Source organism: Amblyomma americanum, chromosome 3, assembly GCF_052857255.1.
Source record: "Amblyomma americanum isolate KBUSLIRL-KWMA chromosome 3, ASM5285725v1, whole genome shotgun sequence".
NCBI classification, from domain to species: Eukaryota; Metazoa; Arthropoda; class Arachnida; order Ixodida; family Ixodidae; genus Amblyomma; species Amblyomma americanum.
In genome coordinates this window covers 118,413,302-118,436,544 of record NC_135499.1, presented here as the reverse complement: position 1 = coordinate 118,436,544, position 23,243 = coordinate 118,413,302, and the positions used below count along the sequence as shown (strand labels likewise).

At 47.4% G+C, this 23,243-nt stretch overlaps 1 protein-coding gene, 1 long non-coding RNA gene and 1 other non-coding gene across 3 annotated transcripts in view; 2 read left to right on the top strand and 1 right to left on the bottom strand.

Moving 5' to 3' along the window:
* The first annotated feature begins 8,139 nt into the window (after nucleotides 1–8,139).
* Nucleotides 8,140–8,211, top strand: TRNAM-CAU (transfer RNA methionine (anticodon CAU)). The gene has a single exon. It is a non-coding gene; the product is annotated as a tRNA-Met (tRNA).
* A 6,661-nt stretch (nucleotides 8,212–14,872) lies between these two features.
* LOC144124047 (uncharacterized) lies at nucleotides 14,873–18,650 on the top strand. Its single transcript, XR_013313144.1, has 3 exons — nucleotides 14,873–15,007; nucleotides 17,551–17,690; nucleotides 18,489–18,650. It is a non-coding gene; the product is annotated as an uncharacterized LOC144124047 (long non-coding RNA).
* Nucleotides 18,651–22,194: 3,544 nt separating this feature from the next.
* LOC144124839 (transmembrane 9 superfamily member 2-like) overlaps nucleotides 22,195–23,243 on the bottom strand; it is a 35,061-nt gene continuing 34,012 nt past the window's right edge. The window contains exon 17 of the mRNA XM_077657743.1: nucleotides 22,195–22,483. Coding sequence (XP_077513869.1) covers nucleotides 22,416–22,483 — 68 coding nt within the window. The 3' untranslated portion in view covers nucleotides 22,195–22,415. The remainder of the gene's footprint in view (nucleotides 22,484–23,243) is intronic.

Sequence of the window (23,243 nt, the reverse complement as noted above, 5' to 3'; positions counted from 1 at the left end):
CGGACTTTGTTCGGTGTTTATTTCGGAACGTGATATTTTTTTCCCGAATATTATTTCGGATGTAAAAATTACGTTTTTTTATATAGTAGCACTTTTGTGCCAAGCGTACTTCATGCGCTTCTTTCACCGCGAGCTTTCATCAGCAGCAGCTCGAATTAAGCTTTACTCCAGGGCAAAGCCCTCTCCAGATTTTTTCTATGACTACCTTTGAGCATTCGTGGGATTCACGGAGCCCCAGTGCTGATCGATATTTCCAAGCATTGCAGCATTGGCCAGCTATTACGGCGCAGGTATCTGTTGCAATGAGCGTCAGTGAGCAATGAGCGTTAATGAGCGTCGATCGATTCTCACGAGGCCCTGGTTAATCCCTTTGCAACAGCTAGCATGACATAGTAGGGGGTAACCGACGAAGGGGATCAACCACGGCATAATCGGATTAAACGCGGCGTCATGAAAATTGGTCGATTCCATTGGCGTTGAGCTGGAGCATCTGCAGCTTCACCGTCTTGCACGCTCGGATACGCTATAATCGGGTACAAGTCAAGAAAAAAGTGGCTTTTGCCCCTTCAAAGGACCCCCTTCCGGCCAATGGCGTTGGTCGATTCTCAAGAACCTGCTAGCATGACAACCAGGGAGTGGCAGATGAAAGGGGACAGTCCCTTCCCCGCATTGTCCCGGATAGCCCCTGTCCTGCATCGTCACGCCACTCCCTGCCTTGTCACGCTGCTCAGGCCAGCAAGTTCATGAGAATCGGTCGACCATTGGCTGGAAGGGGGTAATTTGTCGGGGGGAAAACCGCTTCGTTCTTGAGTTGCATCCGACTATAGTGCTTGCGCGTTTGTATCCTTCCTAGGTGACACGTCATCCCTCGTCCTGCAATGTCAGCGTGGAAAGGGTGCTTTCAATTCTTTTATTCCCTCCAAAAGGATGGTGGAACTCCAGGCTCACCGCCATTGTCTGGAACGAGCTGCCCATGCGCGTAGCCTCGCCGATAAACTCTGGTCTCTATCTCGTGCGACGGTTTTGCAGGCATCGCTGATCATGGCATCCTGGGCTCCTATCATCCTATCAGAGCTCTGTGAAAAGGGTACCGTTCAAAAAGTAAATCTCATGTTTTGCTTATTTTTGATTTTGCTGAGTAAGAAAAGAAGAAAACGAAGAAATTTAACAGCCGACTTCGCAGTACAATAATATTAGAGGGAGTAGACTGAGACTAACAGAAGGAAGCCTCACCCAATAAAACAATAACAATTAAAATAATTAAAATAATACATTACAACACTATGACAGTGCTTGTATACATTTTTACAGTAATAATACAAGCCCCAGTAGAAACATGTAAACCCGCATGAGGGAAATATTCGCTTCGTAGTTAATATTGCTTCCATGGCCGCATATTTCAAGCAGTCATGAAATTTGTGACAGTCGACGCCAGCTTCGTTTAGATACCGAGACCGTCACTCGTTCCACAGAATGTCCTTCTTCGTAAGGTAATCCGCACTGGTGTAAATCGCCCTATAATTCGCACTGCTTCAACTCCAGCCACCTTTCTAACCATTCTCAAAATACCAATGTTCATGGTCCTCTATTTAATAAAATATGTGTAGATTTTATGCGGCGTGTCTTACCCACTGGAACGTTGCTTTGCGTGAAGGACGAGTATTGGAGACATAAAGGCGAAAGGCGATCGAATAAAACAATCAAACATATAATAGAATTATAAAAAATAATAAAATTCGATCCTGAGAAATGGGTAAACATTTTCAGTGAAGGGTTAGGGTTCCGGCTAGTAGGTAATCGACAAGAGGTTCCGTAGCGCACAACGATAAAAATTGTTTAGTGAAAGTGTCGCACTCGTGCTGTGTCCCTTAATTCCTCGTTGTGTGTTATGGAATCTCATGACTTTCCAGTGACTATATAAACCAGCTCAAAGTATTTATTAAGGTCCCTGTCATGAAGATAAGTCAAGCAGAAGTCCACTACATGGCTACAGTGGCTCGAACTAGCCTGACGCTGCTGCAGTGGGCAAGATATGAAACCAAATATAAATTTTATGCTTAGTGGCACTGTGTAAGCGTCTCCGTTTTAAACTGGTAACGCTTTGCCATCTACATGTTCCTGGCATTGGCATAGAATCAAGTAAGCGAAATAACTTATCCATGGTGCATCTGAATTTACAGGGCTCTCGAACTGGCAAAATATCCGAAACAAATGGCCTCACAGCTCTGAAGTTATACGAAAGTTTGTAGTTCAGATGTTCATTGAGTTAGCGGCAGGATGCTTTCATTGGTATAGCCCCTCAATGGACTAAAAGTAACGCCATCTCCTCCTCCCTCCTCCTCCTGTGCGGGTGCTGCCTCTTTCGGCTCCTCCCGGGCGCCGACGGTGGCGGCACCTAGGCCGGGCACCGCTAACTGATGCTCCCAACGCTCGCCCTTTGGCGCGCAGTAGACCGCGCGCCCGAATTAATTGTGTTGCGTTTTTTTTGTCTTCGCTTAGGTCGAAATGTGGTCATAGCACGGGGGCATTAAAAGATTAGCTGTTTGAATAAATGCTCCGACCCACGTTGCACTGCTTTATCAAAGCTTTCTGAACTGCAGTAGCTTTGATTGCGGAGGACATGGTGGAAGTGGAGTGGGCGAGCGAGCCCACTCCACTATATATCGTCCAGAAATATATCGTCGGAGCGTTTTTTTTTTCGAACGGAGCCTTTTGGTCAGTATCATTTGGAACTTAACGCCGCCGAGAGGAAGCGTAACGAGATGCGCTCTGATTGCATATGTTTAGCTTTCAGTTTTGATAGGGACTCATGCGGACTGGGCTTTATATCAGCCGACGACGGTGCATGCGTTGAAAGGGTCCGACTGGCGGCAGTCACTTGCGTTTGTGTGTAGACTGGCGAATACGATGCCCTAGTTGCGCACTGTAACACGGTTGTGATCACAACAATTTTGATGCAGGATGAATTCTCTTGTTTGATTGACGGCAGCCACAATAGTCTTTGTAGTCACTGCTTTACCCGAAGCTGCAGCATTGCGTGACTCGCAAGAATGCTGTCCGTTTAGGTGACTGTCATCTTGCGTCGGCACAGGCAAATAATGCCTGATAAGGGGACGCTAGTTTCCGTCGTGCAATTGTCACGCATAACGGAATCTACTTTCGGGGTTTTGGGACAGGCTAAACGACAAAAAAAGGCCGCCACCGTCTGGAAGACGAACTAACGAGCGTTAGCTGTTCGGTTTACTAGATGAAGAAAGCGAAGAAGAACGCGCCGCTCGTCTCGAGAAACGGAATGTAATACACTTTGAAACGGGGTGAACTGCCACCATGCCCGGCTACGCGTGCATGCGCGCCGCCTAGCGGGACGATCGCCGCCTAGCGCCATCTATCAGAGAAATTACGATGCACGTCTACCCATTGTCGAGTTGCACACCATCAAGATACGTCCCAAGCGGAATTTGCTTTGTTTGGGGGGTCAAGGTGGGCCTTGAATTCGTCTTGAGGTGCGATAAGGTAACGTTTCGATGAGTAATTGCAAATATATATTGTTTACCTAGTATTTATTTGTGGTTTAATTTCTATACCACAACCCATAGGGTTTTATTTGCCTACCAAATTCGGTATACAACTGTCCCCGGATGGGTGCCCGTTGTTGTCGGAGTATATATAGCGGAACGAATGCGTAGATCTGTATATATGTGTAGCGGGCCCGTAACGGGACACTTTCCTACCCGTTTTAGGATATTTTTTTCGTTAGGTGAGGAAGGCATGACAGGGCACAACCAATTTTAATGGCCGCCATCTTGGATTCGAGTAACTGAAACTATGCCGCCATTTCGTCCCCTGACGTCGTACTCACATAGTTCCACCTCTATTCACCATATTGGACCGTGACTTTATCATTGGCACGCGGCAGATGGTTGTTTCTACAATGCTATTGTAGATAGCGCTACAAGTCTCAATGCGAGATGCGCTGTTTTCTAGTTGCCGCCACAGATGGCGCTTTGATCTCAGGGTGGTAGGAGACCCCACGAAATCTCGAAATGTGATGAGTAGTTGCTGCCACAGATGGCGCTGTGATCAATGGTGGTAGCAGACCCCACGAAATCTCGAAACGTGATGAGTAAGAGCTAACGCTCTTAAAATGGCGCTGTTACCGCTGAGACGCTGGAGGACTAGCCGCACAAGAAAAAATTTCACTGAATGAAGGAGAACTTTCCGCAAAGATGGCAGTCGTCGAGAAGAAGCTTTCAGCCCGTTAGTCCTTAAAAAATTGGCGGTGGATTAGCTCTGGTTAAACCTGGACTTACGGGATAGCTACAGCTGGCCAAGTGGAACTTGCTCAGCTGAACTGCAAAGTCCGTCTTTCGCCGCTCCGTTTTGGTGGGTGTTCCTTCTTCATGTTCGTCCCACTTGACACGGCGCATGCGCACAGCTGTTGCAGCTCGCAGCAGCAGCTGCTCCGCACCACGTGGTTGGTCACGTGCCACCGCCACGGTCACGTGCCACCGCCACGCTGAAGGCTCGAAATGCTGCCGTAATGTAGCTATCGGTACAAATTCCTTTTAAAAGCCTTCAACGCTGCCTTCCCAGCTGGAGAAGCTTACTACTTCTAATGAGACACTCCAAACTACAGTAAGAGAACTGCAGGTGTCTGTGCACGTCTTCACAATGTGATAAGGTTCTTTCTGCGTGCGAAGCAAACTCTCAGGCAGTAAAAGCACTGGAAAAGAAAGTAACATCAATTGCGAAGACTGTATCTGTGCAAGCAATGATGACTGAGCGCTTGCAAGCTGCACTTAATGACAGTGAGCAGCACAGTCGCGTGTCGAACGTATAAATAAACGGATTAACAGTTTATAAAAGAGAAAATCTGCTTGCAGTAAGAAAGGAAATGGCATAGAAACTTGAAATCAGATAATATTGTGATAAAGATGTGATTGCCGTCCATCGCCTTCCGTCATGAAAGGAAAAAAGAAACGCCAGCTTTACTTGTTAGATTATAATCTGCAAATGTGTGTGAAAAATGCCAAAAGTGAGAGGCAGACACAGTGCCCTTGTCGACGAAAACGAAGATTGTTGTTTTCAATGAAAATCTGACAACAACAGCAACAGTGAACTATCTCGGAAAGAGCGCTACACGGCAAAGAAAAACCCTTCCAGTTTGTCTGGGTGAGGAATGGCAGAATCTTTGCTCCAAAGATGGAAAAAGATCTTGTTGTGCGTATTGAGTCACTAGTGGAGCTTGAATACATTGTTTGGATTTCTATCAATTGCGTGGGTTCCTTCTTTAATTTTGAGCGTGTTTTGAAATTTTTCATCCCGCTTCTGGTTATTCTTTCACTATTCTTCATGTTAATATTCACAGCCTTGTAAAATGCTTGGAAGAATTTAGAGTCCTTGCTAAAGATTTAGCTCATGGTAACCTGTGTATAGTGGGCGGTCAATTGCTGAAAATTCAACGCACTTGTCGATCATGGCATCGGGGCCCTTAACAGGGAAGTGACCAGGAAAGAGCACATAAACGGCAGAATTTAGAAAACGTGCATTGGCCATATCAATGTGCGCTCATTTGACTTGGCATGTGCCAAAGTGGCAGTTATACAACAGAAGCTTGTAGAAGCTTGTTTTGCTATCTGCCGTTTGACGAAAAGCAACCCTCTAACGAAGGAAGGTGTTCAGAGATGCACTGTCGCGGTCCTTGACCAGAAGCATTTGACCCTTTAGTGTCGTCTTTCGACTGGGAATTGCTTATGCATAATTGTAATAAGGACAGGTTATAGGACGACTTCGTCTCTACACTGAACAGTATGAAAGAATCATGCGGAAAGACAATAACTGTAAAAAGAAGAAAAATAAATCATTACTGGTTAAAGCCAGATTTTCCTGCAGCTAATAAAGAGAAAGCAACCATGTTATCTAGGTGTCGGGAAGCGCTCAAAACGACTCGCTAAGCGCAAGATTCCGCGCAGCCAGAGATAGAGTAGCGGCTTTGGTTCGTTCGTCCAAAAGACGCTATTGCGCCAATCGGTTTTGTGACTCGCGCAGCATACGCAACGCCTGATCGATTGTCAGTGAGCTCCGGGGCAATCTGCGCAGTTCCGAGTGCAACGTGATTGAACGGAATTTTGGCACCCATTCTGCATATTTGCTTGATGAATTTAACGATTATTTTTATTGTGAACAGCGCAGGTATAACGCTAACGTGTATGCGTCCTCCCCAACACCCAATGTGCTTTCTTCGGCTTTCTTACCATCATTAACTGATCATGAAGTCTTTGCATGTTTGCAGCGCAATAAGAGCACCGGAATCGATGGTCTTTAGATACATGACATCTCTAGAAATATGAGGGTTCTGAAAGACGTGTTATTATATTTTTATTCATATTCAAACGGGCACGTGTCTTCCCGCTTTAATAATGGGGAAGCAAGCGTGAGATTGCAGACTATCGTCAATTTCTCTTATTTCATGCATCTCGCATATCTTAGAAAAACATCTTGTACGTGTCATGAACGTATTCTGAGTGAAAAAATGAGATGCTAAGCAATCAACAATACTGTTTTGTTACAAGATCAGCTGCGGAAGTCTTACAGTAAAATTTATCAGATAGTCTTCACAGCAGGTTAGACAATAACGAGATCTCATATGGTCTCTTTTTGGACGTAAAAAGGTCTTGGTAACGAGAATCATGACATATTATGCAATAAGGTTTCTTGCTATGGATCCTATAGGACACTCTTTTCATGATTGAAATTAATGTTTCGAACGCTCACATGTTGTAGTGTGCGTATTTCGTCTGTAGAGTTGCAATGGGTTCGGTTGTAATGAAATCTAAACTTTATCAATATGCTGATGACACGTTGCTAGTATCAAGACATTCAAACTGCTCCGATGCCTTTTCTAATCTTCAAGAGGATACAACAAGATTTTGTGACCGGTTCGAATCAAACATGATAAAAATCAGTGCTTCAAAAGCTTAGCTTATTTGCTTTCGAAACTCCCACAGGATTTTACCAAGTGGTTGTAACATACTTCTGCATCCATCTAATTCTAAACATAATGTTTTGCAGCCCCGTGACATGTGTCCCTTGTGTAGAATATCTTGGCATTGATCATGATTATGATTTGTCCTGGAACACTCACATGACAATTATCAGCAAAAAGCTTCGAACTGTTGCGTGCCTCTTCTACAGCGCAGAAACGTTTTTGCCCTTATCAGTTACAAAGTTGGTTAGATGTGGCTTGGAGTATAGTGTCCTCAGACCCGGAATGTGTTGCTTTTTTAATTGTTGTACCAAATGCAAAAACAGAAGTAATCGCATTTTATGCAACATAGCCAAAAGTATGTTATATGCTACCCCAGGTTATATGCTACTGACTGCAGCAAGCACACAATCAAAGTTAAAGGTCAACGTTCAAGGTTCGTGGTCAAGGTCAGAGATCATGGCGCCAATGCTCACAATGATGTATCGTGGTGGCCATCGTATTGATATACCTCCTGTTATGCGTAGCCTGACATAAAGGGATTCTGTTGCTATGATGCCTTATCAAGGTCAGTCAAGGTAAAGGATCGCACCGACACAGGGATAGACTTTTGCATCTAGTAGAGCTATTGCTCTAAAAACACGACTGAGTAGTGAAGAAAAGCCGCTTAGCTTGCAAATACGCGGACTCAGAGCATTATCGAAGTTTGCCCGGTCTAAACTGTGCAACCAAACCATTCGACGAGTCGCGTTGTTTTTTCCGGATGGAATAACGAGAAGTATTTTGTCGTCTCCTCGTCTGCTGCACCCAAAAGCCCAATCCAAGCTGGGCAATGCCGCAACAGGTAATAAACGCCGTCAACGCTGGCGAAACGCTTCCCGCCAAAACTCCGTCGCACAAAAACAAAACGAAGCGCACCCGGGAATGGCGCCGGCGTTGGCTGCGGAGCAAACCAGCGTGCTTTAACACGTGACCGCGGCGCTTCGACCAATGGAAGATTAGCTTCCCCTGGGCGCGGTACGGTAGCCGGTGAGCGGCAAAGTTCAATGGAAGTCGTTACTTTTGGCACATCCAGGAACTTCATCGGCACCAGCCAGTGCCGATAAAAGAAGACAAGACTTCACTCTGAGTGATACAAGGACAGCTCACGTTCCAGCAGAGTGGCGCAGTGGAAGCGTGCTGGGCCCATAACCCAGAGGTCCGTGGATCGAAACCACGCTCTGCTAGGTTCTTTTTTTTTACAGAATTTTGTTTTACCAGCGCAGAAAAGCAGAGCGCACAATTTTGGCGTTTTTTTTTCTTTTGACGAAAAACGCCTGTGCAGTGTGTACAACAATTTTCGGCATCTCTCGATGCTACTGCCTGATGCGACTGCCCACCGTACTTATCAAGTGAATCACCCGCCGCAGTAGCTCTACAGCTTTGGCTTCCGGCTGCTGATAGCAAAGTCACAGGATCTAATCCCGGCCCGTGGTGGCCGTATTTCGAAGGAAGCGGAATAAGTAAACGCCGCTGTGCTGTGCGATGCTAACGCGCATTAAACATGCCAAGGTGGTCCAAATTAATCTGGAGCCCTCTACTACGGCATCCCTTATAGTCCATGTGTCACTTCGGGACGTTAAACCTCACAATTTGCAATTATTATCGAAGAAATTTTTTGGGCGGAAACTTTCAATGTCAAAGACCAATATTGCATTCTCCGCCACCTGTGGAAGCAGGGCCCCCGACTGACACTCTATATTGACTTCTTCATGACGCTCCCGACGAGGGCGCTCGGGTAGCCGCGTCTCCGTTCGTAAAATTCAATGACATCGGCAGAAATAAATGGCGTGTCCACGTTTGCAGCGACAAAGGTTCGACGACGCGCTGCGTGATTTGAAGCTGAAGTCTGGAATGACGGGGACATGGCACTATTACTCGCGCCTGGAAGAGCTCCCAATGCATCTACGGTGTCATGGCAGGGGGCATATACACCCCGAGTGTCGAATGCCGCTTATTGGGAACAGTCATTGAAGGAATATTCATTTGCTCACATAAGTCCAAGTGTGTCCGACTTAAGGAATATTCCAATATTTGATGCGGACAACTCAATTTGTTTTTAATTTTCTGCCTTGCGAGCTCAAGAACTCCCCTGTGTACATTAAGTTTCACAGTGGTAGTGGCACACAGCCTGCCAGTGGGCGGCTTTGTGAATACGTTCTGTATGTAGCCTCAATTACAGTACATAAACGCATTAAATAAATATAATGCGCGAAAAATAAAGAAAACTGAGTTCCCTTCTTCACTGCTTATTCAGTGCGTTAAGGCCACTGTGCATTCAGTTGTGCAGAGAACCGGAAAGCGTGCTGGCCTAACTACATTCTTCATAATTATCCATGATTCTCACTTAGCATGGCTTTACATGAATGTGCAAGTGCGCGTGTGGACACGTTTTGATGGACGTGAGTAGTGCGTGTGTTCGCAGCAGCGCAATATGAAGGCTCAGAAAATTGAGGACGGGACAATGCGCTGTTTCCTTCGCGCCTTGTCCTGTTTTCTTCTACGTTTTTTTTATGCCATTGTTTTGCTTTGCTGCCAAGATCAACGTTCCCTAGCCAGATTTTTCGCCGCTCGGAGCCGTTTTATAAAGGAAAGCCAATGTGCCGCTACACAGCACACTTTTTTCTCTCTGCTTGAAATAACATTAAATTGATTTGGCTTATTCTGTAGGATGTCAAGTTTCGCAAGTTGCTATTCGAACATTCATTGTTAGGTTAAGGTTAATAGGGGTTTAACGTCTCAAACCAACTGAGGCTATGAGAGACGCCGTAGTGAAGGGCTCCAGAAATTTCGACCGCCTGGGGTTCTTAGACGTGCACGGACATCGCACAGTACACGGGCCTCTAGAATTTCGCCTCCATCGAAATTCGACCGCCGCGGCCGGGATCGAACCCGCGTCTTTCGGGCCGGCAGCCGAGCGCCATAACCACTCAGCCACCGCGGCGGCTATAACTTTCATCGTGCCTCCCTTCTCATTATTTACTTATTTATTTGTTTTCTTAAAGAAAACGCAACTGGTAACGCTGCTGATCAATCGATAGCCTCGTGTAAACTATAGTGACGTGTCCTGCATATGACGAATAACGTCGCTTACTGCTTCCACAACGCAGGAAGTACGAATGGCCTATTTCAAAACGCTTTTTTTAGGAAGGACAATTCTTCTAAACGCCAAAAATGCACTGAAAATTGCCCAGGGGTACTGAAATTGAATTTCACAAAGGCAGTGTACGACTACCATTATCCTCAGTATTGTCCCTCCGGCTCTAAGCGCGGTGGCTTTGGCGATCGGCTGCTGAAACCCAGGTCGCGACATCGAGTCCCAGCCGCAGCAGCCGCATTTCGATGGAGTAAAATGCAAAAACGCCCGTGTGCTGAATGACGTCAGTGCATGGTTAAGAACCCCAGTGGACTCTAATCCAGAGACATCCATTGACTGCAAACAGCTTCCTACCAAGTTGCTACTATGCCGTACCAAGTGCACCATAAATACCAATGCCCCACCGTAACAAGTGCACCACCGCAAACCAGGGGGCGCGTGTGGAATCACCGGTAAGCATTTTTGTTTACAGATAATGTACCGTTCCTAACGTGATTCCTTCGCGAAAGTTAGGGTGTGGAATGAAACTTCCGGGCAAGCAATTTCTCCATTTCATTTCCCTATCTCCTTTTTTGTTTTTAAGTACATAGCCCTATGCACCAGTTACTGTGCACTGCCATTTATAATCATCGCCTCTATATCATTGCCAAATACCTTATATATGCGGGTAGAGGGGCAGCTTTTTTTTTCGAAATTTTGGCTCAGTGCCGCCCTTACCCGAAAGGCACTTTTCAATTAAATTTTCGAGCTGTATTCTGAGGAAGCTACTTTATTGTTCCTTACACTTTGCCTCTATATCTTGCGCATAGTTCTATATGCATCTGTAGAGTCCAGTGTACATCATTCCGCGGAAGGCTATTTTGTTTTTGTTTGTTGCCGCGAGGTCTTCTGGCTACATCACCGGTGCACGCACTTGTCGCCGAAGTTGCGGCCGGCTGCCCTTTTTTCATGCAGTTCAGCGTATGCGACAACTCGAAGTTTGAAAAATGCATCGTAGGCTGTTATTGTCCCATCGGAAACTGTACCCTGTAGCAAGCTGGCAAAACAGACGGGTCAAGATGCAGCAAAAATGAAAATGATGTCTAACTGCACGCGCGAAACTTTTTAATACCCTCACAGATAGCACTCAGCAAGACATTGGTTCATGCTCGAAGATGATAATGATAGAAGCAGGCAGCTGTCATCGTTTCGCCGCTGCTCGGGGAATGCGAGAGCACATATATAGAGCAGTTAAATTCAGCAGGTATGTATATTTTTTTATTATCGGCTCCCAGGGAGGGGAGGGGGGGCATACACTCATGCCGCCTTTGTCTGCATACATACGGTACATAGCTCTGGCGCTCTTTGTACAAACTGCTCGTACATAAGTAAAATCCGGTCATCTCATCGTCATTAGAAACCAGCGCCTGGTTTAAGGGCCGCTGAAGATATGTAAAATCACACATTGCACGTAATCCCATAGACATTTTGTAAACAATCATCTCCGCTATGTTTTCTTTTTTTTTAACTTGGCCACCATATCGGTAGAACTGCCGCTTATCAAATCAAATCAGCACATGTGCCTCATTTCCCGCACTGTCCCACTACGTGGCCGCATCTTTATCCCCAAATTATCTCGTTCCTCAGCTTCAGAAGACCATATCTGAAATTTTGTCGGCGCGTAAAACAGAAATCAAGCCTCGGAGAAAACTGATGATTAATAAATACGCAGAAAGCAAGATGAGACAGGTACAAAGAATGCATACAAGGAAAGAAAGAATATGTACTTGGCATTTTATCGCTTGATTCGTTTGCGTGCCATCCTTTCATTCTATTTTTCTTTTTTTTCATGTTGTAGTGCCCGTTAATGTACCAATTGTTGCCTTTCGGATACATCGAACATTCTGCATCTCAGCAAATATAATCCGCGCATCAAATGAAGGCCTATCCTCTGCGTGCAAACCAAATTACCAGAGTTTCCCTTCCTTTCCGTTCCGGCGACAGGAACTCTGACGCTCTTAAGCCACACGGCCATTACGCTTGAAACAAACACTGAGTGGTCTACGTGGTTCGGAGTACGCAACGAGGGAAGCAAAATGCAGTGAGGGGTACTACGCTGTTTGTTTTTGTTTGTTGGCTTACGTGGTGTTGGTGAGCCGCCCCGAGTTTATTCCGCGTCCCCAAAAGTCAGGCCCCTTCATATCCGATAGTATGCAGTCGAGGGAGAAAGTGTCCCTCCCAATCAAGGCCGTTCGCCGCGATTAGACGGCAGGCCTTATCAGGAGCTGGCTCTTGAAAGCCCCGCGGATGACGCCAGCCGGAACATTGATGCCCCCGATCGCCTCTGCCCCCAAAAGGACCTCCCCCTCCCCTCCCTTTCACTGCAAGCATAAATATGCGCTGACCAACCTTGCCCGGCCACTTCGAAAGAGCCTGTACAAGAGGAACCAGTCGCGACACAGACAAGGTACGCTCCCGACTCGCTGACTTTCACCGACTGAAGCCCGCTTTCTCAAGAAATGTAAGTTGGCGCAAACCCGCAACTGGGGGTTGTGGTCATTTCACTGGGGGAATGTGTGCAGCACTATAATTTTTAGATGAAAACTGCGAACTGTTTGGCAGAGGCTCTTTTATTTTTATTCTTTTTATTCCTCACCATAATTTATGTTCGACTAGGAACACGTCAAGCATGATGCCTGTCCTTGGTAGATGTCAAATCCTACTTAAGTGCGCTATTTCCGTGCAGTACCTATCATTTAAGAGTCTGACTCTGAACGCCACTCGGTACACGACAGTGGTTTTTCGAATCGTGCATATACAGGCAGTACCGTTTTTATATCAACCAAACGCAAGAACGCTATACCATTTTAGCAGTCAGGCTCCCGCAACACCATCATGCAGTTACTAGTTAAGGACAACGCAGCGAGCCATGGAAAAATGAGTTGTAACGTTAAGAGACCGGAAGCGGGCGAAGTGGGTGAGGGAACAAACATGTGTTAATGACAGCAGTCGAAATCATGAGGAAGAAATGGGCTTGGGCAGGGCATGTAATGCGAAGGCAAGATAGCCGCTGATCCTTAAGGGTAACGGAGTGGATTCCAAGAGAAAGTAAGCGTAACCGGGGGCGGCAGAAGGTTAGGTGGGCGGATTAGATTAAGAAGTTTGCAGGAATAGGGCGGATGCAGCTGTCAAATGACAGGTTTAATTGCAATCCATCAGTCTGAGGTGACTCAACCGAACGCCGACTTTCAGACTACCGAATACATTGTGTACGAAGTAGCTTGGTGGCATCGGCTTTCTGCATACTCAGAGTCGTGGATCGCAATGCTGTACAAAAAAATACGATTTACACCTTTCTTTTTTTTTTTCGCGCGAGCATGCTCGCTACTCAAGAAGGCGTTGGAAAGCGACCAGTATTTCCCATGCGCTGTGGTTGCTCTTACGTGTCTGCAGCACGTGGGCGCAGCGGTGACGTCACTGCATTCTTCCGGGCACCTGCTGTGTGGCGCACGGCCGCGCATTTATCATTCCTGCACTGCCTTTCTATGCACGTGCTTCCCTTACAATACTTATAGCGCGCTCTTGTGAATAGTCATATTGCAGAGTTAGTGACCCAAAATAGCGCGATTCGAGCACAAAATTTATTCAGATCAGCTTCAAGGCATATTATACATGCAAACAACGCTTGCAGCAACTGTGCGCGTAGTTTAAAGTACAGCGTCCTTAAACAGCAATCTGACGACCTTGAGGAAGACTCCCGCGTAATCGTTGCCCTGTTTAAGTAGCGCAGTGGTATTTTTCTTATCCCAATTAGAGCTGCATTGAGTTTGTGCACGTTCTTTACACACATTTAATACTCATTAGGACAGTTTCCAATTGGGCTAGTTGGTTGTAATCATGGTCTTTGATTATTCTTCATCCGTGTTATGATAATTTAATGCGCCCTTTCTCTTGGCATCTGACGGACATATGGTCCGCCATAAGTCTCATTAGTCTCGGCGATTGTTGGTTTCCCGGCCGCAGGTTGCAGTAAAGCACCCTTATCGGGTCATCATGAGCGGACTCTGCATGCTCTTCGCCCGTGCACAGTGAGAAACGCCGTGTCACCATGTGTGGTGGTGATTCACCGTATGAGTGAATGTCACTGAAGAGTTGTGCTAGCTTCCATTTCCAAAGCTGTGACCGTTTCAGGACCCCCAAAGGAATTTCAACGCGATAGCGTTACGACTCCCGTTCAACGGAATAGACGACGGCGTGCGAGAAAAGGCAAAATGTGGAGCGGCGGATTTGAAATGTGAGAACGCTTAAATCGTGACTGTAAGGCTGCAACATGATTCGAAGGTCACTGTGACATGTCGGAATGTAAAGTAAATTAATTTCGCGGAAAAACAATTGCGGTGCGATGGGAACTGATCCCGTGGCCCTCGGATGCAGAGTCAGACGCGCTATCTCTGGGTTACCGAGGCACGTTCTTTCAGATTGGCTAAAAAAGGAGGCCTTGTGTCTGCGCCTGCGCAGTGATATGCAAACAGGACCTCCAGGTCACTGAAGGGAGCCAGTAACGCTATCATGTTAATTTTATCATGTTAAGCTTAAGTGCCTCCGTTTTTCTTGTTGTTATTGTTGTGTCCAAGCGTACTGTACCAGGTATTGTTTTTTCCCCTTAAACTGCCAGTCTATTCCCATCAACGTGAGCTGTTAGCAGGACATACACAATGCTGTTTGGTGGGGACAGGCGCTTGAAACACCCTGTATGTTTTCAGTGCAGCGCCATGAAGATGTCCCCAACCGCAGCCCGACTGCTCGTCCTCCTCGCCAACCTGGTGGTAGTGCTGATGGCGGTGGCCATGTCCACGGCCGCCGCTGCGCCCAGGCAGTTCCCTCTATGCTCGCCCAACGGAGACGTGGTACGTGACTCAGCCGCCGGTCTTTGTACTCGTGGTCTCGTGGGGACCACGTATTCGAAATGTATTTTTGGTCGTGGTGGAGGGGGGGGGGGGGGGGGTGCGGGGAGGTAGAGGAGCGCTTAATAACTGCGTCAAATATGAATACTTTTTACGCGATCGAACGCTGGAAGCAAATAGCAGAACACTCGGCGTGGAGTTCTCTCATTGGAGAGCATCTGGTTGCGGTGCTATTGCACTGCCATAACGCCGCAGCGCAATACAGTGTGCTGGCGCACTCGGGAACCGTTAGTGACTGGTGCTGAATTACGTCCTGTAACTACTTAAACGGGGTTCTAATGAGCCGATCGAGATTACGCACGAGCGCCTGCATTTACAGACGTCAAAACGCATGTCTACAACGACCGAACTGGCTCTTCCGCTGCGACAAGGAAGGCAAAAGGTGACGATGGAAACATATTAGTTTAACTGCACATGCTTGCTTCGAGGCCATTTTTAACCATGCTATCGCTAGATATCGCTTGTTCAGCCGAAAACACGCCCTGAACGTGTTAAATACAAGCGTTTTGCCCTCTGCACGAACAACTAGCGACGTGGAATGCTGCGCGCGTCATTTCGAAGGGGGAACGCGCACCGTCTGCCGAAGAACAGGCACTGCAGGCTGCATTCTGTTTTTCCAAGCGGCACAATTAAGCAGGGCTGGTAATATCGAACCTCTTTTTGTTATCTATATCGGAAACTTGATTCTGCATTGCAGCGAAGTTCCGGTATCTTCTTTCCATCGATGTTCCTTCTCCGCTGGTGCAGGCCCTTCTTATCGTGACATGGCTCGCGTTATCTGCTGTAGGTTTGATCGGCGTAATAGGGCTGTTAGCCTAGGATCACGATCAGGCACGCCCGATTCTACGATGACCCGTGATAATCTGTAAAGGCGCATGCTGGCTGCCTAGGAAGTTCTGAGTTGCATTTGGGATAACTGCGGCCTAACGAAGACCTCGTTTTTCTATAGTATGCTGGTGTCCCTGCATGCAACACTGCCGTCAGCACCGTGTGACAGCAAACTTTGTTGTTCACAATTTTCATATCTTATTGAAGAATGTATCGTGAGCGTCGGCGGTGGATAAGTGGGCGCGTTGCGGAGGGAGGCGGCAAAATCCGGGCCACTAGGCTCAGGCACACGAAATGCGCATCTTTGAGAGCGTAGAAAGTTAGGCAGTTCTTCAGAGCACGGCACAGCCCCTGCTGTGTCCAAATCCGCACAGGAAGATCTAGTTTGTTGCACGTATCCCTCACTCCAAAACATACGGTCACGTCTATCACGTCGGCGTTTTTTTTCTTGTTTTTTAATGGGAGCTGGTCAAGGTGACAGTGACCTCTAGACGCTTAGGTGCAGGCCACGTCGCCGCAATCTTCTGGTCATGCTGGGGGAATCGTAACAGGCTCTTGCACGACGAAGCATTTGTTAATCGCAATGTACTGTACAAAGCCCTATAAAGTGCAAAACGCGCCTAGTCGCGCAGTCTAGAAGCTGCTATGCCACACGTGATGTTACTTGCTTCCTAACAAATACTAACCACGCAGACCAGGTAAGTCACGTAGTTTTTTTTTTGTTAACTAAGCTGACATCTTTTCATGCGGAGGCACTACTCTAGACGTACCAACCCCGAACAAGAATCTTGTCTTGTGTGATCGTAGTAACGCGGGTAATCTCCGCTTAGTTCGGAGAAGCGTTATGCAAGCTGCAGCCAATGGAAGAAAGCTCGGGAAAGTTCGGAGGATCCAGCTGTAGCCAGTTGGAGGAGTGCGTTGCGCCAGCTGCCGCCGAGCGGAGAGAGGACGATGGAGAGCGAGAAGCGCGGTTGCATGCAGATGTCAGAAAGAAGAGGCGAAGAGTGAACACATACATGCCTTGAGTTGAGGTTATTGCAAGCTATAGGTGTGATTAGCCTTGCGGATTCTGCCGGCCATTGCCGGCCGTTAGATGCCAAATAAAGCCCACAAATCAGGCACATACCTGAGCTTTGGCTCATCTACATCGCCATACACACAATCACTCATAATAGTCAGAGCTGCAGCATCCGTGTGCAGCACAATAAGAATCTTGCAGAATCCCTTCGCGTCCTAGCGTGCGCGTTTGAAAAATGCGTACATACCCAGCAATTCTGAACAAAAGCATTTCTGAACGGCAAATCGTTTATGAACGCAATTTTACATATCATGTACGATTTCACTGTAGCGATCAAAATATCCGCAGGTCACCCGACGGCAGTCTTGTATTTTTTTTCTATTAACGTTCTTGCTATCGTCAAAAGCGTTCGCTGTTGGTTTTCTATGGCAGTCTATACTGTTCGATGCGATCGATGGGAGCACTTTAAAAAGATTTCGCTACATATCAGGATAATGAACCGTTAGCTTCAATGTTTCCATAACAGTGTCTTACAATTTTCCAATGTTCAAAATTTTTGCCCGAGAAAGCTGGATGTTTTCAAAGTGAAAGCCGCGTGGAATGTTCATACTTTCCTCACCTGTTGACTATTTGCCCGCAGTGCCTTGGACCCCTGGACTGCTGCTCTGGCCAGTGCGTGAACGCCGTTTGCTGCGACGAGTGGCTGGGAACCTGCCCCTTCGACTACCCCGTGTAAAGCATCCCTTCTACTGCTTCTTCGCATCGCTTCTGCTTTGGCGAGTGCGTTTCACCCCTAACGCGCACTTTATACCACGCATGTTCAAAAAGCCACTTTGCTTAACACTTCGGGGTGCACGAGACACCCTCTGCATTTCGCACATTTATTAAGTGCATGCTTTGAGCAAACTCGGTAATTTCATGTCTTAGTGCCTGCGGAAGTCTCGATAACCTCGCGAGATAACGCATTCGTATTAACAGCATCCATATATTCCTCTGCTAGCACACTTTTGACACTGCAGACTGATTATCCTCCCCTACCGTTGTACGAGCTCTACACGCGTGTGCATGCAAAAAGATATCTTCCCCTGTGAGCCGATACCGCGCTCTCGACGGCCAGTGCGTCTGCAGCCAACTATACCACACAGAGCCACCAGTCTGGGAGCTCGGAATTTTCGCATACCGCTGTATTTCTACTGCCATAGGAACTAACCTAAGGGATACCACACGCCTTAAAAATAGCGTACATTGACATAAAGCGATAAAGTCATTCAAACATTCAACTTGACCTGCGTGGTTCCACTGGTCCTCTTGGTGGCTTCCACTGGTGGCGCTCAAGTCGTTGGATGTGCTTCTGATGCTAATCATACGGCCGGGAATTGTGGCGGGACAGTATTTGCTCTATCTACTATGAATATTTCGCATGGCACTAACACTTCCGGCTAAACAAAGCTCTTGCATGACGCTTTTTTCCGCAGTTGGGCATTTTTCTTCCTCTGGCTAATCGGTGGTGTATTCTGGTGTTTCCTCCTCCTCTGTCTACAAATGCTGGCATCCACATTTTCGGTGGCGGTGCGGCAGGTTCCCTCCCCAAGGTCCTTACTGGAAGCAAGGCGCAACGATCGACACCTCCACGACGCCCGTGTCTGGACGCGGCACTACCGACAAAGACTTCACGACCGAGCTCGTCACGCCGAAAGTGAAGGTACAGGCAACGACAGAAGATTCACTGTAAACGAAATGAGACAGCAGCCGCAGTGCCTTCGTCGATTCATTGGGATTCGTTGTATCCTTGCCTCCGACACATGTGCAGAATAAAGGGACCACACTGTGACGATGCGCCTTGAATGCACCATCCGCTTACGTCCTTTGCTGCGTCTGATGCAGGGGCCTCTGCGAAGGTCCAGCTTTCTGAGGACGTCGGCCATGTAAAACCATTGACAAGTGTCCACGCTTCGGCATTCTACAAGGGGCAGTGGAAAAAAAATTCGCAGGGGACAATTAGCTCTGTCTTAAGGGTATGACGACATGGCGTAGATGGGTTGATGTCCATAAATGCAGAATTTGTCATTGTCTCATAGCATTCGTAGGTCCCTGGGAGTCCTCCTAGCGCAGTGGGGCAAAAATTAGGCGGTGCGGAACTGCCCTGCGATTGCAGGTGCTGCCTTCGGTGGGGCTTGTGCGACCCAAGTGGCTCTTCCCGGGCAACCTCTCGCGATCGATCATTAACTGCCACCTTCCACGGTGTGCAGTTTGCTCACAATCCGGTGGCAACCTGCCCCTTATAGGTTGCTTCTCCGGGGGTTTTTCGTGGATTTTTCGCTCACTGTCAACGACTGCGACAGAACTCCTTAACGCCATCGCGTCAAGATCAGCTTGATTATTAAAAAAAACTCGAGAGATAGCCCTTGTTCTTTTTCGGCACAATGTTCAGCACATTCAATGCATGTGCACCATCGCTTCACCGTTGCTTTGACTCCAGCTGACACAAAATTTTAGCTAGTCTCTGCAGCCACGCGCGCACCACTTCTTGTGGCAACGAGCGCCCCTTTAAGAGCCCCGAAATGCGGTAACCTCTGGGCCCAGGGTCTAGTGATTGCGCTGAATTCTAAACACACTCCAGAAGAATAATTGCGATGTTCTACGTAATTGGACGAGGTGTGTGGGGCCATCCATTATCGAGCTGCAGCAGCGCGCCAGACCTCGACAAACCGTGCAGTTTTCACTCGACTGCAGGTTTCAGACGGTCCTCGAGTAGGCCACAGTACGACTTCCTGTTCACAGTGAGTCCCACGGGCATGTAATTCTCCATTATTGGCCCTCTAAAGCCCTAGAATAGTGAGTATCAATCTCTCAAGCAATGGTGTCGTTTGAATTTTCGGTTCCGGTAACATTGAACAGCATCAATCCTTGCATCCCTGTTAAGTGTAGCTTGTGAAGTGATGTATCCAGCATTCGCCTCCTATGACGATGCGCTGCAGGGAATCATTTTACTTATCGTTAAAACGCCGTAACAGCATCTCACACGCGTCCATACGGCGTTCCTTCGTTTAGGATAGAGTTGTTTCGCTATACACACCTAGCGGAAACTTTGAGTTAGTGCAAGTCGTCCCAGATTATTTAATGCCTCCTGCAGTGACTAATGCTCAGTCCTTGATCCACTTGTTCGATAGGTAACCACTGGTCGCCTTTGGTCGTGGCTGCCACAGCAGCCAGTATATAGGTCCGGCGCAGCCACAGTGCGCAGGTGCCTGGGGCGTCTTGTCAGCCATTGTTGAAGCCCCATTTTTTTGTTTTATGTCACTCCTACACAATTACTGTGCCATCATTCTTATGAATATCTGCTGGGATTTCAGCCGAACTTGTCAAAGAAACTATCGCGTGCTTTTCGTTTCTGATGCATCCTTCCAAGGAGGCGACCAACTTCAATATGCACTAGTGGCGCCGTCCTTTCCTTCATGCTAGTGAACCGCGTGCCGTTCTATATCATCTAGATTCGACAAATAGAGAACGCTGTATGATAATAAGGCAGTAATTACTCATTGGCATCCCCCCGAGCGCCGCCATACGGCTACAACAGCTACGGCTACGGATGCAGCTACCATAAGCTGGCTGTCCCGGTTAGCTCAGTTGGTAGAGCGACTGCACCAGTGAAGAGGTGGTCCCGGGTTCGAACTCCAGACCAGGATGAATTTCTCTTGAACTAGAAAGTTTGTGTGGAAGCTCTATAGCTTTCCTTTGTGGCCGCATGGCTGCGCACGGGCGGATGCCAATGAGTAATCACTCCCTTATTACAAAATCTACTCCACCTTGGGGGATTCCCCTAAACATTTGACCAAGATTGTTGCCACCTCGAGTTATAGATCAATTCGCTCTCGCCCTACAATAAGCTTGCCGTCCCGGTTAGCTCAGTTGGTAGAGCGACTGCACCAGTGAAGCGGTCGTCCCGTGTCCGAACCCCAGACCAGGATGAATTTCCCTTGAACTACGGAGTTTCTGAGCAAGCTGCATAGCTTTCTTTTGCAGCCGCATGGCTGCGCTCGGGTGGATGTTGATGAGTAGTTAATCCCCTATTACAAATCTACTCCACCTTAGTGGATTCTTCTACACATTTGACCAACGCTGTACGATGTGACCATTTTTTTTTGTTACGCGTACGGAGTACTGTCGTGCAGCAACCCACCAGACGACCGTCTGTAAAGGACATGCTCCGCTGCCAGTTGAATCATTTTCAAGGATTGCTTGCGAAGTCGCTAACTTTCGCACACTTTTCCCGATACTTTCGCCAATATTTTGCAGCCGGCGCCGGAAAAGAAGCACTGAAGTATAGTCCGGATTGTTATGTACAAAACGGTCATTCACTTCGAAACACTGCTTTTGCGAAAGCAACTGGGTTTAAGCCAAACGCGATACACAGCAGTGAGTACTATTGCGATCGCAGAGGTGAGGTGGGGGAGGGGGGAGGAGAGGGTATGTCAAGCATGTCTCAGACAGCGGCGTCACATTTCGTCCTGTTAGCCCCTCGCGGTTATCCCCATTGTGCGCAAGTCGCTTACAATCGGCGGCGCAGGTAAAATTGGTGGAATTTCGATGGAGGCGCAATTCTAGAGGCCCGTGCACTGTGCGCTGTCAGTGCACCTTAAGGAACCTCAGGTGGTTAAAATTTCCGAAGCCCTTCACTACGGCGTTCCTTATAGCCCGAGTCGCTTAGGGACGTTAAAGCCTCATTAAAAATTGGTGATCAAGAAACAAAAAATCTACCCAGGTTCGTCGCAATTTTGCCAAGCCTTATTGCAGAGCGAAAACTGCTTTTCTGACATTCATTCTGACATTCTTTACACAATTCTTTCTGGAATTCTTACTGCAATTCTTTACTTTTTTATGTTTTCATTTTTGTACATTTTATTCGTGTTTGCCGCTGTTTTTCTTTATAATCTTTTCCCATATTTTATTGTATTTTATTTTGCGCTCCGCTACCTCCCAAGGTCGCTTGGCATACCGACATGGCCTTGAAGAACTGGGGGGGTAGAGCTTTCGCTCTGAAATCGTGGAGTAACAAACAATATATACGCCAATAACCAAGCGACTAGATAGATGCAACGCAATAATGTTTCCGCACCCCAATTTCCTGCTATGGGCATTTGGTCTCAGCCGTCTAGGATATATACAACGTTTGCATGCAGCGTAGCACCAGTTTCCTGAAGCAGCCTGTAAGTGCATACAGTGTGCACCTTTCGAAGTGTACAGTTCAGCCGGGAAACCGGCCGACTCCAACGAAATACATGGGTGTAAAAACAGCTGCTTTTATTCACACACAACGCACACACTTAGAGAACAAGTAAAAAGGGCACAAAACAGATGGCAGCAGAACAGGAATGGCATGTCTCACAAACACTATCCAGACACCTGGCATTTTGAGTCATCCTACGGTTGGCAAGAGGAGAGACTTCAACCGGCCAAAGCCTCACGTGTGCCAGGACACGTGCGGCGACAGGCGTCCGTCACAACCTAGTCGACCTTGACGACGCCGTAGATCTTGTGGACGAACCAGAAGCAAGAAAAGAATCCCACCGTCCCTGCGAAGAATTGTTACAACGTGAGATCCCAGCCCGGTTTCGCTGTACAGTACATTCAAATCATTTTTTATGTGTTTAACACAATACTCGCCTGAAAGGCGTCTGTTTATTTCCTACCGTTCAAAAATCCGTTTTCCATACACGCAGGCTCCGAAAGCGCAATCGAAACGAGTATGGCGCATTCCAGACGTTATGCAGTTGCACGCATGAGTTAACGGGACACTGAGGACCGTACTAAGTCGGTCTGTATCGATAGACGACGGAAGCCTAACGAAAATAGACCAGCCGTACTGAAAACGGAGCTTTTATATGCTGTAAAAGACCACAAAGGAAGTGGTAGGGTTTTAACGTAGTTAAACTGAGTAGACGTTCGAAAGCATGTGCTCATTCTTCGCCTCTTCTTTCTGGTATCTGAATGTGCATGCAACCGCGTCTCCTCTCGCTCTTCATCGTCACACCCTAGACCTCCTGCATGTTTGTAAACAAACGAGGTGGCGCTGCAGTCGCTAGCGGGCTCGTGGTAGGCAAAAGGCCAGGGAGTGTCGTCGCGGATAGGTGTTGAGCGCGGGTTTTCAAGGCTTGTAGCCGCGTTTTCAGTTTCTGCGAATCACAGCAATGGTTGATGTTCACAGCTTAGTAATTTCTTGAAGTACACGAGCTCGCGTTGGCCACGTGCGGCGTATTCAGAGAAATAGTTCGCCACTGTGTATTGTATATATGGTTAGTAGTAAACAGAAAGCGTTTCTGCCGTTGATTTCTA